Genomic DNA, 15,054 nt, shown 5'->3' with positions numbered 1-15,054 from the left:
TTACATTTTTATATCAAATCTCTCTCAGAATGAATCTGGGGAGCAAGCCTTCCCAGAATTTGGAAGCCATCCATATTACTTTCATTTAAACATGAAGGCTCCAAACTCTATTCTCAGTTACAGTGAGTGATCTGAGGTACTGTCATATTCAAATAAAATGCGCTTTAATGCAGCCAAGTAGAAGGTCGTACATCTAAGAACAAAGAATGCAAGGCCTACTCACAGAAAGGAGAACTGCATCTCGGTAAGAATGATATCTGAAAAAATGAGTACAGTTCATCGTGGAAAAACAGTGCATCAGAAGTGGCTAGTGGCAAGAATATCCTTGGATGTGTATGAAGCAGTGGCTGGGTAGTGTAGAGAAGAACATGTATACAGTAGATTGGTTGTGGAATGCTTTATCCAGTTGTGGTACTAACAGTTTAAAGGATGATTTATTGGTAATTAAGTGTATTGCTAACTAGTGTGGAAAAGGCTTCATTAAAATAACTCCAGGTGTGCACCTGAGTATGTACCCTCATTCAGGAGTTGTTTGCCTGTCTGTGTTTAGGATTCATCTTGTCATCTTGACACTATCGGCTCAAATGCAGAGTAGTTGGTATCTTCTTTGGATGTGAATGTGTTGTTCAAGTCAGCAGTCATCTGTCAAAAGGAGGAGAGTAAGAAACAGGTTGAGAGCTGTGCAGATGTTGACTGCTTGAGATTCCAGAGGACAGTCTGAAGGTACCGTCCCTGACAGCGCCTCAAAGGGCAGCAGCAATAAGAGATGTTCTGCTCTTCTACTGCCTCAAGATGCGCAAATTGCTTCTTCACACTGAGGTGTAGCTTGTACACCAACCGTTCCGGTACGGTGCTACTGCACTATCAATGACGAATTGTGTCTCAGCCTGTGATTAGGGAATCCTGTATATATTTGTGAGTATGTTGATGAGCTGCTTCATAACTGGCAAACACTGCAACTGCCATTGTGCATTTTCCTTTAAGCCTCTAAATATTTCTGAGCAAAGGCTTTGGAAAGAAACACTTGTATGGTCTGTAGTGATTCATGCTTCAGTAAAATAAATTTGCACAGTAGTCTGTTATGGGTGGAGTATTAGTCAAGTTGAAACTGTTTCTGAGTAAATTGAGAGTCACAGTTTGGTTTTAAACCAGGTCCACATAACATGAGTTCTTTGAGTCCAGCTTTGTCAGCATCTGTCTTTTGTTGCCAGTGCTTTTTTCCTCTGGGCTGCTATATTTGCAAGCTTTTGGCCTGTGTCACAAAATACTGCAGTCTTTTGCCAAAGCATTTTCGGGAAGCTTGAAACTGATTGTTTTTGCCCCTTTTTGCTATTTGCTGTGTGTATAAAAATAATTCTGCTTTCTGAAGTTCTGCGATTTCAGTTTCACATCATCCATGCTCTGGCTGATTCTGTTCTCTGTGTTTTATAGAAGAGCCAGGGATTTATTAGGCCCCAAACAGGCTAAGCTAAATATCTGCTCTCAGAAGTCATACATCACCAAGTTGTTTTAGATTTTTTTTTTTTTTTAACTTTGTTTTCAATCATAACGTAAGTTCTTTTTCCTCTTAATATCCTGATCAGAACTGATCAGAACATTTAGTAGGGGCAGCTTTAAGTACTAGATTTTGCTTTTAATACTACATTTTGCTGGACCCCTGTTACAGTTTCTGGTCCTAGAAAGAAATGATCTTCCTCTGTGCCCACCATGTGGTTCTGATTCACATTATTTTCATGCTGTGTAGCTGCCTGGATATTTGGTATAATTTTATTTTCTTCAGTAGGTAATTGAGACTCTCATACTGACGTTATATTCAACTGTATTTCTCATCTGTGGATTTTCCAATATCTACATTATTCTTCAAAAAAGCGTTCTTCAGTGGAGACAAATAAACCAGAACAGATCTGTGGAGCGCAGCTATTTGAAACATGAATAATCTGTGTGAATCATAGAAATGGTGACTAAGGAGGAGAGAGTCTGTTCCATCTTTGCTATGAATTTAGTATGCCTTTATGCAAACTAAATTTTTCAATGGACATCAGTGATTCCAATTAACCAGCCTGGCAATATTGTGCAGTGACTTTCATTTGCCAGTTCCTAGGTGGCATGTATGAAGTGAACTTGGTAATTTTGGTCCATTTCCACACATCCATTCATTTTATGAACATCCCTAACTGGGTCTGTTTTTGTAGTCTAGCTAGAGAGGGACAGATGGTTTTGAGCACAGGCCTTGCTCAGAGACACAGTAACTTTAAGTCAGTGTCTTGAGACAATTTGGCAACTGTTGACGCTGGTCATCCTGCACCTGTTGTGTAGATAAACAGAAGACTCATTCTTCAAGGCTATCACTTTTCAGGAGCATTAGACACCTTTATTAAAACAAAATTTATTCATGACTACACAGATCATCACCCTAACCTCTCTGGTATGTGCCTATTCCTGTCCAATGACAGGCATGCAGCATTTACCACTGGGTAAACTAAAGATTGATGAGACGTACTAAGCCACTAATGAGGCTGATAAGACACTTTGTCACGTGCCAAGATAAATGTCTCCAATTTTATCTATGTCAGCGGCTTCCATATTAGACAGCTGAGGAGTTAGACCTCACTGAATGTAGCTACTTAAAGGTACAAAAGGAAATTAGTTTCCTGTCCCTGTACCTTACTTTGTAGAGGACAACCTGCAACGTCTGAGATAATTTACAGAGTTTTCATATAGATAGTTCAGTTTTGAGATCTGTTTTGTATTTCTTTTAAGTATTCCTTACAGATATTTCTTGGCATCCTCTACATTTGTGTGAAAACCTGAAAAAGAATGTGTTTTGTGTAGTGGGGTAAGATTAATGACCGTGGTTATTGACAGTGTTTTTTGCACAATGAGACCAGGTAATTCCCTGAAAGTTGGTTGCTTTTTATTTTTATTTATTGAAGGTTAGTAATTACTGAAAATTGATTTTTACAACCTTCGCATCAGTATTCAACAGTCAGGAGAATGTAGAAGATTCATCATGCAAATAAATCAGTGGGGAAGTTGGAGGATGCTATGAGCCAGGAGTGTCTTAGTTGATTTAATAACAAAAACCCTTTGTGGTACACAGACAAAATCTTTTCAGTATACTTACTGTTTGTAACACACAGGGGCTGCCCAGTCACAGACCAAGCTGTTTTGTACAGGTTTTTTGCTGTACAAAAAGCAAATGAGTTAGATTGCCAAAGCTTGTCCCTTCCCAAGCTCACTACGTGCCTTTTGTCAAACCTTTGTGCTAAAAGCGTAGAGAAAGGTTGTATTCTCTCTGACACGAATCAAACCAGCCTTAACAAAATTGGGCCCTCTGAGAAGGCTGTAAAACATGCAATTGAACCAGGAGTAAATGTATTGTTGGCTTCTCATTCATTCTTTAGAGATGCTCCACAGATCACTGTTTGGGAACACCTGACCACAAAAACTCTGAGCTGATAGAAAGTAGACAACAAAACAACCCTGACCCGGTCTCTGCTTTTTGCATTCCCCAGAGCCTCAGAGAGCATGGAGGGTTGAGGTAGCTGCTTCTGCAGTGGAAGATGGAGGTGTGTGTAAGTGCTGCTTGGTGTGGGGTCATTCACTGGCCATTCCCATTTCCCATCCCTCCATCTCAGTAACATGAGAGCCTACAAACCTAACCTTGCAACATCTTCAGTTTGCACTCAGTTTTGCTATTTTCTGTGGGCAAGAACAGCACAAGCACAGCTCTGTGAAAAGCCTTGAGCCAGGTCTTATTTTGGGAAGGAAGAGACAGATGCTTTTTCTTGACTGTTTTTTCAGTTAGTACAGTGTAATGCAACCTTGTGGGCTGTTTATTGAAAAGGAATATCTAACATTTAAACAGATAACCTCAGAATACTTCAAAAATGATGATAACTTTTCTTTTAGACTGTTCTTGGAAGTGTTTACATGAGCTAAAATCTGTTTCACACCTTTCTTTATACAAGCGTTTGCAGATTTTTTTTTAATACTTTGGGGGCCTAGATGGCATTCTGTAGAAATAAATCCCTACAAAAATACGATTTTATTTTTCACTGGTCACATACATTTCTTACAGGAAAAAAAAAAATAACAAACAAACAAAAAACACAAAACCAACAACACAGAATTGAAGCTAACCTGACAGACAATTAGCTGAAATTTTGTTGGATAATTGCTTTTCTCTCCCTCTGTTTTCTAGCAATAATATTTTTAATGTGCATTTCTGAGGCAGACTGAAGGTTCTGGCTGTAATAAAAATTAAATGACTACATACCAGTCAAGACATGAATTAATTTAATTTTATTGAAGCCAGAACCTTTGTTCCCCTTCTCACATACAAATTCACACAATGGGTTGACCTTGGGTTCTATTCAGCAGAAATATTCCCCACCCTTCACACAAGCACTCAGGCTGCAGAAGGCCTGTCCAAACATGTGTGTGCCAAACCAACTTGTTCAGCAGGGAAATAGTCAGTATGCACAACCCTGTTTTGTTTGGGTCTGTTGGATGTGGGGACTGGTTTGTTTTTTTCTGGTTTGTGGCTCTTTGGTAGTGCTAATGGCTGTCTGCTTTCCTGCCCTTATAATATCTGTTTTTTGCTGGCTCATAAGTTGCTCGTTTGGCATTTTGTGACCTAACCAAACAGATCAAAGGCTCCCAAAGGGTAGACTGTATGACTACTTCCACCCCATCACTGGTGCTCGTATTTTTCTTGTCTGCTCCCTCACCTCAAAACTCATTCTTTGTGTTTCAACAAGGAACAACCCTCTAAATAAAATGCATGAGAGCTTAGTGGTCACCTCTGGGCCACCATTAGCTTATGAGAGCCTCCTTGATGTTGGATCAGAACTAGAGTTAAAATGGCTTTAATTCCAGAGGTTTTTGTTTGTTTGTTTATTTTATTTTATTTCAAGTGGCTGTAGGCTATGACTCTCCTAATATGCTTCCCAGGGACAAGGTGAAAAATGGCTTCATGGTTTCTTTATTTACAATGCCTTTAGACATTACAAGTTTTTGTCATCTTCTCAACACAAAATTAGTTGCACAGACATAAATCACTCAGCTCCTGGGATTGCTACCACAGCAGTCTCATAAGGATTTATAGAGACAGACTATATGAGTTAATAATAAACTTATAAGGTCACTTGCAACATGCAAGAATTCTTAAAGCCATTGACTTCATGAGGAAAAGTTTGTCCTTTTCTTAGAATGTATGGTGCAATACTGCTGGAATACATCATCTCTGCTGGGCTTGCAGCTAACAATGGGACTGGGGATATACTCAATTTCTTGGCTCCTGAAAAAAGAATAACTATCCATCATGTGTTACAAATATTGAAAGGTTATAAACACCACCACAAACCATCCCTTTCCAACAATGCGTTTGAACATGTGTTTGAAGTTAAGCATGCACTCTGATTAAGCAGGGGTGGACCAAGCCTGGATGTGAATGGGTTGGTTATGTAGCTACATACTCTTGTCGTATGGCTGAGGGTGTGTGACATGGATTCCTGCTAAATGAAGAGCTACAGCCTTGACAAATCAAAGTCTAGAACTAAATATATTCATGTGTGCTTTGCTGAATTGGTATCCTGGAAAACAGAGTAATCAAAGGCAGGCCTTGCGTGTAGCAGCAAAAGGTACTACACACGATCTCAAGGAACAGAAATAGACCTCAGTGTAAGTTAGCTATGTGGTTGTGATAAAGAAAAAGTGGATTGTAGTAAAAGCCTTACACTGGAATTTAGGAACAGCCATTCCAGCATTTCATTCTCTGAAACTGTGAAATAGGTCTCAGTGAATTCATGAAAGTTTCATGACTCGCGACACTGAAAACTAGACTGGATGGTACACTAATAAGTGGTTATAAAGAAAAGCAAAGAGATCTTGATGAGATTTAACCAAGAAAACAGAATGTCATATTTTTTGGTATAAAGGCATGGGTATCCATTTCTATTTAAGCTGTCACAGAGCCAGATAGAAGAAGCATAAAATCTTTATAAATATTTTCTAACAATGAAGATAAATCAGCGTAATGTTTCTGTGGTGACCTTATCCAGTACGTAGGTAGATGGTGAATTGATGCTGGTCATTCATTTCAGGGTTGAATGCTTGTGTTGTCAAATAGTTTGAGGCTCATTCATTTCAGGGTTGAATGCTTGTGTTGTCAAATAGTTTGAGGCCAAGAGAGCCTCTGTTCTCTTCCTGCAGTCATTATTAAATTGTTTGCTTAAGCAGTATTAGGGAGGTTTTTCTGGAAGCCTTCTACACTGTTGAGCTAGCTACATCAGGCAGTACGGACCTTCTGAGCACTTAGATCATGCTGTGCTGTGTGGCTTAATGTATTTCATAGAAAGAGTTTGTGGGGTTTACTAGGATAGCCAAAAGCTAAAGGAACATACTGAGATTTTGGGAATATTTACATCTTTAAGCCCAGTTATAGATTTTCAGTTAACTTACTTTTGTATATAGCCTGTGTATCTAGGTGGTCTGATTATGAAGAGTGCGATTCTGGTAGAAGCTGTGGTGACACCTATCAACCAAGCACATGTTAAGCAGGTGATCTCAGTTTAATGGCACAAATCTTCCTCTTGGAAAATGTTTTACTTCTCTTTGGCATCACTACTGTCTATGCAAACACACTTTAGTAGGAGGCAGCCTGTGGGGAGGTATCAAGGCAGTGTTTGTGGTTAGAATCACACAGCATTTAGGTACTGCAGCAATACCAATTTTGTTTTCAAATTCATATATTTTTTTCCATGTCTATTTTACAGGGAGCCTATGTGATGGTACTACCAGTCAATGTTACTTGCTGCCAGTTTTGGATACTATATTTGTCCAGAGAAAATACAGAAGAGGTGGCCTGGGGATGAAAATGCTGCACGATTTCTGTCAGTCTTTCAAGGCTGAGGATGCCTTGGGGATCAGTTGCCCTATTTCTGCTGCCATGTATCAAGGTAAATTGTTTGATGTGGAAATGTTAGGTAAGGGTCATGCATAATGTATAAATTTCAATATGGTCATGGTAGGATTTTCTTAACTGTGAGTGTTCAGTGCACTTGTCTGAACTTAACTGTTTTTAGTATGCAACTGATTACTTTTCTTGAGACATCTGGAATTTCCTGTAGAAAGGTAGGCCAATATTTATTTAAGTCAATTAGAAGAGTAAAATTCATACTACTTGTTTGAAATTTTACATTCTTAACTCACTGTGTCTTAGAAATAGAACTATGTCATTGCCCTCAACAGTGACTTAGAAATTGTTTAACATCAGAGGGAAGAGTCATAAGATGTTGTCAAGCCCACACTTTGCACGTAATGCTCTTGTAGATACTGCATTTGTAAGAAATTATACGTAACCAACTGCATATCTGGGTTCTGCTCATTCATTCAGTCTCATCAGTACTTTTTTTCATTATTGTCTGTCTTTGAACATTTGCCACTTTTAAAAGATTGCTAAGCAGTTATATATCTTCTCTGTGTTCAGGTTGGAGTTTTTGCTAGTAAAATTTACAGAAGATATCACTGATAATATTATTTGTAAAATTTCATTCTCTGGAGGAACGTTTTTCTAAAAAAGTTAGTTTCTCTCTGTGTGGTACAGAGCCTTTACTGTCATTCTATTGATTTATGACTTCGCAGCCATTTCCTAATAAGTGTCAACAAAATTTTCACTATATCTATTCTTTCTCTTGGTCTGTATGTGCCATTGAATATATGCAAATATACCCCAGGAGTTCCTAAAGTACGACTGCTTCTAAATTCAGAAAAGAATAGTATTGACAACATTCTGTCTCTTTTCCCAGTAAAATATTTTTTTCCTATGGCAGGCATCAATGGCTTAGACATTATGGATCAGAAAGCTGCATTGTTTGGGTGTTAATGTTAACAATATATTGCAGGACTATGCTTTTCATCTCAGCTAAGTTTAGAGGTAATCATGAATAAATTTGACTTGTATCATGCTCTAATTGGGTTTTCTGGGTCCTACTTTATAAAAATACTAATACTGCAAGCTAAATATTGAGTACATATTGAGTATATTGAAGTTGTCGCCTATTTTTCCTTTTACTGGCACCGCGCTCTCATACTTGGACAAAAGATTGCAACCTTTGCTCTAAACCTCTGTGTGAAATGTGTGTGCTTTTCACTAGTATGCTATGTATAATTGTATAATAATATATTGTATAACAAATGTATAATAAAAAAGTTCTGCAGATGCCTGAAAGAGCAAATGTCTCTGCAAAGAGATATTTAGTAAACATCTCTATCTTTATGTATATGTTACTTTCAGTAGCTTTTATTGAAATGATTAATTTAGCATGGATATCTTTGGATAAAATTAATGACAGTGATCTGTTCATTACTGTAAAACAAATGTTGATGTTACCAGAGATTGGCTTTTGCTTTCAACATCCCACCGTTAAACTCAACTGAATGTTGAAGGTAAATGACCCATTTAAATTCATACTGCAGTATGATGGACTGCAGCGGACCGAGAAGAGTGCAGAAATCATCTTCCTGTTTTACAAATGATAGAACTGATAGAATCCTGGTTAAGGAAAGTTTTAAAACCTGCATTAATTTTTTTGAACTATTTATCTTGCAAAATATTCCTTCTCTTGGTTCTGCAGACTTCCTAGAGAAACTGCTAAATGGGACAGATTTCAATCTGATAAGATAACCAAACTGAAAGTTGATTGTCTCAAATGTTACTATTCAGTGTACAAACGGTGGTAGGAATCCGTGGGAATATGGTTTCTAAAGGTGGTCGTGCATCTGACAGAGGTAGCCTCGTTATTTCTATATTAGTTCTGCCTATTTCCTGTTTTCCCAGTCCAAAGAAGTAAATGAAGCCTAGCAATGAAGCATAAGTAGCAGTAGTAAAATGGAGGGTGGTATTGATGCAAGAACAATCTGAGATTATTATTTTTTTTATAAAATAGAAAATAAAGTAGCATTCATAACCATTAAAGCTGGAAGATACTGAAGCACTATTCATTTCAGAGTAGTGAAGGCAAAAAAAACCCACGCTGCTGCTAATCTCAAACCTGCTAAGTGTCTGGAGGTAGCTCTGCGGTGCAAGACCTCCAGAAGTATTTCTGTGCTCACAAGGAATTAACCTAGACTGAAGCTGACGGACAGAATTCAGTCATTCCTGTCTGGGCCATTATACATAGATTTTTCCTAAAAGCTCCATCTAAAAGGAAAGAAAGGAAGATGAGAAGAGGGAAGAAAAGATTTCCAAAGGAACTAATCCAAGTAGGTCTCAGAGAATTTCCAGGATAGAATAGACTCCCTCTTCCACTGTACTTTTCATTCATTCATGCTTTTACCCTTTGGTTTCTCCCGTTCAGTTTGCCAGAAATTCTTGCAGACTTATCCTGAGGAGCAGAAGCGACTGTGGGAGGTGGAAGCACCAGGAGATTGGAGCCAGCGAGTGAATATCTGGTTAAAAATTCAGATGGAGTCGTCCCCTTCAGGAAGTGAGTTAAATAGTGCAAACTTGGCCACTTGAGTTATATGAAGATATGAATTAAAATCAAGGGTTAGGCAGTGATAATATATAGTTTCTCTGTTGTTTGTACTTGCAGAAGCTACTGAGTGTGCAGTCTAGTTCACTGGTGTTTTCCCAATAAACAGGACAATTCTTAGAAATTATGAGGTAATGAAATTGAACTACAGAGCATCTGAGAGATACTGAACAAAGCACAGTCTTGGCATAGAGTGTCTGTAACTCCCATTACAGTGCATTTAGAGCAGGGTAGAAGTTAGCCCATCCTGTTGCACAACACAATGTCTGGGTTATGGAGAGGGGGTTGTTTCTCTGAAATGCTTACAAAGGATAAATTTATATTGCCAGTGGGCAATGTGTTTAATTACCTTCAATTTGCTGCCAGTACCATTCTTGGATGGAAACACAAACATTTTCATTACGGCTGTTGGAAGATTCAAATACTCTCCTACAGGGTAAATCCTTCTTGCTGGGCGCATTTTTTGCCTACTTCATAAAAGATAGTGACAGAGTAGGAAACCCTTTTGACAGTTCATATGGGGATTTTGTTGATATAGTCTTCAGCTGGCCTGGGGATCCAGCCAGGCCCCTCTGCTGCCTGCACACAAGCTGTGATCAGCGTTAGATTCCAAAAGAAGGGCACACATTGTCTCTTTCTGGAAGTGCAGCAAGGAGTGCTGCAGAGCAAATTGCTCCCATCCCTTCCCACATCTATCCTACTTTGTGCTGGCTTGGGGACCTTCAGCTGAGACATTGCATTTCATCTTGTCTGCAGAACCCCACAGGAGAGTTAAGCCAGAATTTTGCCTTAGGCTGGGTTTTCTCTGAAGCCATTAAATTTATGTTCCTCATGCTTTAAACCAACAAAATCTGGTGTTGCTTTTTCATTTAATCCATCTTGCTCAGTTCAGTTTATTAATGGCAATTGAAGAGAACTCCGATCAGATCATCAAAAACAAAGCAGATCCTGGAGGAGAACATAATTTCTTTTTTCATTTTGCCATCATCTACAAAAACAAACAGAGAAACAACCCAAAACATAGGTAAATGTAATTCCATCAGAGTGGCTGTCAGTAAAAAATGCACGTGAGGCCTGGGAACTGCCTTGGGGGGATAGAACTTAGGTATTTCTGTCTACAAAAAGAGGAAGGAGGGGAAGTCTAAACTATAAATGTTAGAATGGGAGAGTAAGGGGTGGGGATGGCAGGGGGCTGTCTGATATATAGATTGTGAACTGCAGCATGATCTTGATAGTGGAAGAGAGCAGAAGCCAAGTGAACTTGGCACTAAAACATATAATAAAAATCTACTTTTGAAATGATATTCTGCACTCTGGTGCACAGCTCACTAGGCAGCACTTCCCTTTGCACTGAATGTGCTGAACAGGCTTTATTTCCACTGTCTTCAGTAGAAAATCAACCCTCTACACAAATAGTATTTAAAACAGTGTGTAATACAGGTACTGCATCTATTTTACCTATGGAATTTTCTTGTGTGTTTGTACTGTGCATATTGTGTACCCAGGAAATTACCAAGGGAGAGCACAGGACAGGTAACACCTGCTAAGACTAGGGGAGGGTTTCCTTGGTTTTGCTTTGTCTTAAAAGAAGTGTAAAGCCTGCATAGCTTTGTCTGATAGTTGGTGAGGAAATGACAAGAGAATTTTCCAGGGCTTCCTGCTGTCTGATAGCAGATACTAGATAAAGCAGAAATATTTTCTGATTGCAGGAATCATGTGCTATCCAGGAGGACCTGTCATGCTGCTTACTGTACACCCAAAGAGAAATTGGTGGTTCTAGAGATGTGGTGTAGAGTCACAGAGAGGAAAGTGATGTGGCATAGAATGGGAACTGAGTTGTACCCTTACCTGTTGTTTCATATGGGCGCATTCATTTGAATATGGGATCACTTGGGAACATAGTGTTTCATTCCAACGTGCTCTTTATGTAGAAAGAAAAACACAGTGTAATTCAACGTTGTCAGCTCCAATCTGAATCTATGGCAACAACCACAAAAATAGATGGGCCTTATTCTGCCATGGTTTCTTAGATCCCTGTCAATATTTGCAATGCTATGTTTCGGAACAAGATTATTGGGGGAAAAAAGAAAAAAAAAATCTATATTATATTGTGTCTTCCAGAGGAATTAATACAGTTAATGCTGTTGTAAAAATTTTATGATCAAAGGTACTCCAAAAAGGTTTCTGCAACCTTGAGGTCAGAATTTTTAATTTTACAAGGTTATGTGGCTGCATCTAGTGGCAGCACAGGTAAACTGCAGCACTCTGGTACTTCAGTTTGGATGCGTGCAGATACATAGTGATATTTATACAGGTATCTCTGCCTGCTTGTATACATGTATCTATAGAGTTCCTTAGTGTTTTATCACCCATAGTTGCAATCTTTGGTACTGAGTTAATTCTTATTTGAAAAATTGAGAGATTTATTTACAGCAAATAGTCCCAGTAATAGGAACATAGTGACATTTTTCTCCTGGGGTTGCTTGGAGGAACAGGAATCATTTAACATGATTATCTGTTTGATTTCTAGCTGCAGAATCTATAAGGAAGTGAGTTGAGCTGTTTTAAAATAGTTTAGGAGTACATATACAGCATGTAAACGTGAAGCTAATGAAAAAAATAAGCAGACTGAGCAAAAATTTAATCAATTTCAAATGATTGCTTATAATCCTTTCTCTCAGTTTGTCAGACTATCTGCGTTTTCTGAAAGGGAAGAAGGATAGGAGTACTCTGGCGATGAATGGATTATCCATTTAGCAGAACTTTGAAGTTAAGACCCAGGGTCATTTTGTTTCTAGTGTAGATGTTCACCTTAAGGAGTAAAAAATAAGATTCTGATGTTTAAATACTCGGAACAGAGCAATAGCACTGATTTGGCTGTGCATGTAAAGTCTGTACAGTTTAGTATTGTCTGGTCTTTCTCCCCTTCTCTTCAAATAATCAAAATCAGATCTGCTTAGTGCTACTTGGCTGTTCTTTGCTAATTGTGGACAATGTACCTCATTATTAATCATTAAGATTATTCTGAAAGAGTAGAAAAAATGGCTTACAGGCTCTCTGCAATTTGTTAATGTGATATTTCAATCCGTGAGGCTGATGAAAGCTAGGAAAAGATAAATACAGTCAAAAACATATTTTGAACAATTTATAGATAGGAAATTCTTAAGCAGAAACTGAAGAAGAGTTCAGGTTGCATCTACAAAACACACCTCTGTGTGGTAAGGTTAGTTGGTTGGTTTAGGAATGCTTTCAAAGATGGAGCATTAAAAATTTAAGTGCCAGTCTAGAAGCTGTTAAAGTTCTTTCTTGATAAAACAGATTTAAATTGGCTTTTGTGGTAGTGTCATCATGCACCCTTGTTTGGTTAATTAGCAAAAGCAAGGTAGCATTCCCATGAAGGTAGCATTCACATTCACAGCAACAACAATTTTTCTGTTGTTTTTTACATGAAAATTTGCATGGAAGTCTGCTTTTTTTTTTTTTTTTTCACTTTTATCTCTTTGTGGGGCAAAACTATTCATCTCATTTCTCCAGAGGATGAAGAAGTCTCATACGGAGAATATTCAACCTAGTAAACGAAGACAATCAGATGCGGACCAGATGAATAAGGTACAGTGATAGTGATTAATTTGCCATTTTATGACTTGCTTTTTCATTGGTGGCCTTTTCCCTTTTTACTGAAGTAGTGAAGTAGTGAGCTTTAATATGAGAAAGCATCACAAATAACTGTAGGGGTTTTTTATTATTTATTTATTTATTTATTTATTTTACTGCTGGCCCATTGATTTATATAGCTAATCAGTAGTAGTCTGAGATAGTGTAAATAGTACAGGTCAGTTCTCACTAAATGTCTAAGTTTGAACTGTAACCAAGCTGGCCTACAGCAGATTGCAGGGTTTGCATATACGATGGCTTTCTGAACTGAACTTTTTTTTTTTTCCTGTGCCTATACAGTAGCTTATAGTGGCTCGAACCTTTAGAATGAGGAAGACAAGTTCCTTGTAATTGTAATTGCTTTATGCCGCTACTGAGCTGCACAACTGACTGTTCCTAGCATTTTGCAGGATAGAGGCCTAATACGGGCCAAAAGGTTTGAATGGAGCCTCAACCTAGATAGGGTAACATACATCTGAGACAACAAATCACAGTAGTGAAGCTTTTTCACATAATAAAGAAAAAGGAGAGAGGAAATAAAAGCAAAACAAAGTGCTGTAGGAGTTGTTTCCCCAGCACATTTTGGCTGCCGCACAACGCTTAAATCAGTTTGTTTTCTCCAGATATGGGTCTCCTGGGGGAGCTATGGCAGTGCTTGCCCCTGTGGTGCACGCTCTTGTGTTATGTTTTGTGGTCATGGCTTCAGAGCCCACCCAGTCAGATCAAGGCTCTGTGCACTTCCAGTTTTCTTTACACTGACACTTTTGGAAACACATGCAGAGCAGCAGGAATGAAACTGTTCTATACAAACAATGCATCTAAGTACTTTGCCTTGCTTGCTTGTGGTGGCCTTGGCTGACAAAGGCATTTCATATTAATATCAAGTCACTGCTTAAGTTGTTTGTGTACAATTTAGTTTTCCCTGTGTTTTGGTTCTAATTTCAGGGCGTCGAATGCATTCTTGATCTTGGGAAAGTGGCAGGAGATGCCACAGAAAAAAAAAAAAAAAAAAGATGACACAGCAACAAGGACTCTAAACTCGCAGGGACCTGAACGACAGGACATAGAACAAGGTAGAAGCAGTAGTCAGCAATGCAAAGGATTCAGAAAGGATTCAGGTCCTGGAGACTTAATTGGAGACAAGGCCACCAAGCAATTCAGAATTATGCCATAATTGCACTCTCAAAAATCAGCAAAATCTCAGTATGGTCTTCAAAAGCTGTAATTGACTATTCGTAATTTGTAACACCAGAGAGATTTCTTCAGGTAAGATATAATTTTTTTTTTTTGCCAGACACATTCTCCATCTTGTGTTTTGTCTTAATAAAGCTTTTGTTTACTAGTTGTCTTTTCTTTTTCTTCTTACCAAGAAATTAAGTAACAGTTGAGCCTATTTATTTCCCTTCTCTGAAAAGATTTTAATGGATTGCGTGAGATGTCCAAAAGGGAATAATTGGAGGGCTTGTAGATACTGATGTAAGAAGATATTTCTATGGAAACCACATCTTGTTTTATGGAAGAGAGATACCGCAACACTTGTTGGTATCAGAATGAAAACTGTAACCTTCCTTTCAAGGAGAACAATAGATGTTTCATTTGATTCCATTTGAGCTTTTCTAGCAGAAAAATCTGCCTAAAGCTCTGTGGTGGACAGGAGGTTATGCAAACTCCGTTAATGCAGAAAAAGTTTGGTACACAGAAGAGTGAGTAAGATCTAGGCCTTAAATGGCATTTAAATTCAGGCACCGTGATCATGCTACAAGTAATTTTAGGGCTTAGCACTTTGTGTAGATTATATATGGCATGTTATGTATTTCTTGTAGGATCTTTTCTAATTTTTTAGATTTAATTAATGTGGAAG

General features: G+C 38.3%; 1 protein-coding gene across 6 annotated transcripts in view; it reads left to right on the top strand.

Moving 5' to 3' along the window:
- The window catches only part of FAM169B (family with sequence similarity 169 member B), a 38,778-nt gene extending 24,243 nt beyond the window's left edge, over nt 1-14,535 (top strand). For 3 of the 6 annotated variants that reach the window (XM_035336186.1, XM_035336183.1, XM_035336185.1), the window contains 4 exons: nt 6,780-6,962; nt 9,363-9,491; nt 13,053-13,148; nt 14,139-14,205. In XM_035336186.1, the coding sequence (XP_035192077.1) occupies nt 6,780-6,962; nt 9,363-9,491; nt 13,053-13,111 (371 nt within the window). In that variant the 3' untranslated portion in view covers nt 13,112-13,148; nt 14,139-14,205. Of the gene's footprint in view, nt 1-6,779; nt 6,963-9,362; nt 9,492-13,049; nt 13,149-14,138 lie in introns of all 6 variants that reach the window. The other 3 variants (XM_035336181.1, XM_035336182.1, XM_035336184.1) reach the window with 3 other exon arrangements.
- The last annotated feature ends 519 nt before the right edge of the window (nt 14,536-15,054 follow it).

Source organism: Oxyura jamaicensis, chromosome 10 (assembly GCF_011077185.1).
Source record: "Oxyura jamaicensis isolate SHBP4307 breed ruddy duck chromosome 10, BPBGC_Ojam_1.0, whole genome shotgun sequence".
Lineage (NCBI taxonomy): Eukaryota > Metazoa > Chordata > Aves > Anseriformes > Anatidae > Oxyura > Oxyura jamaicensis.
This window is presented reverse-complemented; position numbering and strand designations above follow the sequence as displayed.